Source organism: Fibroporia radiculosa (genome assembly GCF_000313525.1).
Source record: "Fibroporia radiculosa TFFH 294 genomic supercontigs, scaffold22166, whole genome shotgun sequence".
In the NCBI taxonomy this organism is placed as follows: domain Eukaryota; kingdom Fungi; phylum Basidiomycota; class Agaricomycetes; order Polyporales; family Fibroporiaceae; genus Fibroporia; species Fibroporia radiculosa.
The window spans coordinates 103,820-105,268 of record NW_012133503.1 but is presented as its reverse complement, the minus strand read 5'-3'; the positions used below and the strand labels follow the sequence as shown (position 1 = coordinate 105,268).

At 54.7% G+C, this 1,449-nt stretch overlaps 1 protein-coding gene across 1 annotated transcript; it reads right to left on the bottom strand.

The window, feature by feature from the left end:
* Positions 1-134: 134 nt before the first annotated feature.
* On the bottom strand, positions 135-671 carry FIBRA_08031 (uncharacterized protein; the record flags this gene model as incomplete). Its single annotated transcript, XM_012329690.1, has 3 exons — positions 135-149; positions 199-383; positions 446-671. 3 exons carry the CDS (start codon positions 669-671, stop codon positions 135-137), a joined length of 426 nt encoding a protein of 141 aa, XP_012185080.1.
* Positions 672-1,449: the final 778 nt, after the last annotated feature.

The window sequence follows — 1,449 nt, the reverse complement described above, 5'->3', positions numbered from 1 at the left end:
GTCGAGGAGCATGCCTCTGCGCAGCGCGCGGACGAAGTTGAGGCGGCACCGCGTGTGCCAGGCACGACACACGCGTGCGTATGCCCGCCACTCCGCGGCGTCGTGCGAGAGGGCGTCGGCGAGTACATCGACGACTATGTCCCAGATGTCTTGCGGGAGTGATGATAGCGGGCGGTGCGCGGACAGGTTCGGGCGTACAGGATGGAAGGAGAGAATGGCAGCGCGCTCCGTGATCCCGGAGATGGACTGGCCAAACCACCGGTAAGATTGGCTTGGTGAAAACGTGGAGGGGAGGGAGCTTCGTCGCGATAGAGGGGACAATTGGATGGCTCCCACAAAGGTGTTGCACGGTGGTGACGAGGAGAATTGCGTGGCGGGCGCATCTGCACAAAGTGTCAGCGACTCTCGTGTGCTCACAAACTGCACCAAAACGTGGTAAACTTACTGCTATCAGACTGGGCGCGTCTCTTGATGGTAGAGATGTGATTTGACCCCATGTATGTCCCGCTCTGTGAGAGAGGAGTTTCGAATCCGACGGTCCGTATGCCCGGCCTGGTGCGGGGCTGATAGCAGCATGTGCATGCCTCAGACGACCCAGCAGCGTGCGGGTATGCGCTGTCCACAAAAGGCTCTGGCTTGTCGCCGTTCTCCTTCCGCTGTTTCGTCTGCATCCCATAGAAGTTATAACGACGTAGCTGGAAAGCTTTGGAGATTGGTATGCGCGAGAGTCGACAGGCGAACAGATCAACATGCGTACCTGGATCGCGATCGTACAACCAACTTACACTGATTGTCTCTGGTGTGCTATCTCGAGGGGGTAGTGCGTGGTAGCGTACTGGTGGCGGAGACAGACCCACTCAGGCTATCACTCTCCCAACTGTAGATATAACGCAGATACAGTGTAGAGCAGTTCACTTGTTGCCATGGCTAGACCGTTTAACTGTCAGTCTATCCGATTCGCGGCTTTTTGGTCACTGTAAGGACATGATATCTCGGTCGAGTGCAGGCGGCTGATGGTAGGCTCCTATAGTGAAATAGAGTGATTTCGTTTTACGGTCATATTCCCTTTTATAGGAATCCTACCTCTTATGGTTAACTTTTATCACTTTGTCACTCTCAGGCTGTCGCATTGCCAATCCTATGTATTTAGCTACGGACACTGAGCGCTGATGTCGTGTGGCGCCCAAGTGGAAACACCATCCATGCTCCTGGCTAGGTCTCAACTTGAAGGCCTGAGGTCCAACACGAGTCACGCCATTGCCGTGATTCCTAGCGGGCAGGGGGGTTAAGCATGCACAAGGCCGTCTGTTGAAATTGCTGTCTCTTACATGGTTTATTTTGTAGATATCTCGTTGTATAGCACGGGGGCTTCGGAGCGGCGAGTCGTAGGTTGGGCGCGGAAGGCCCCACTGTTATGGCCCCACTATACTGCGTGCTTGATTAGTGTAA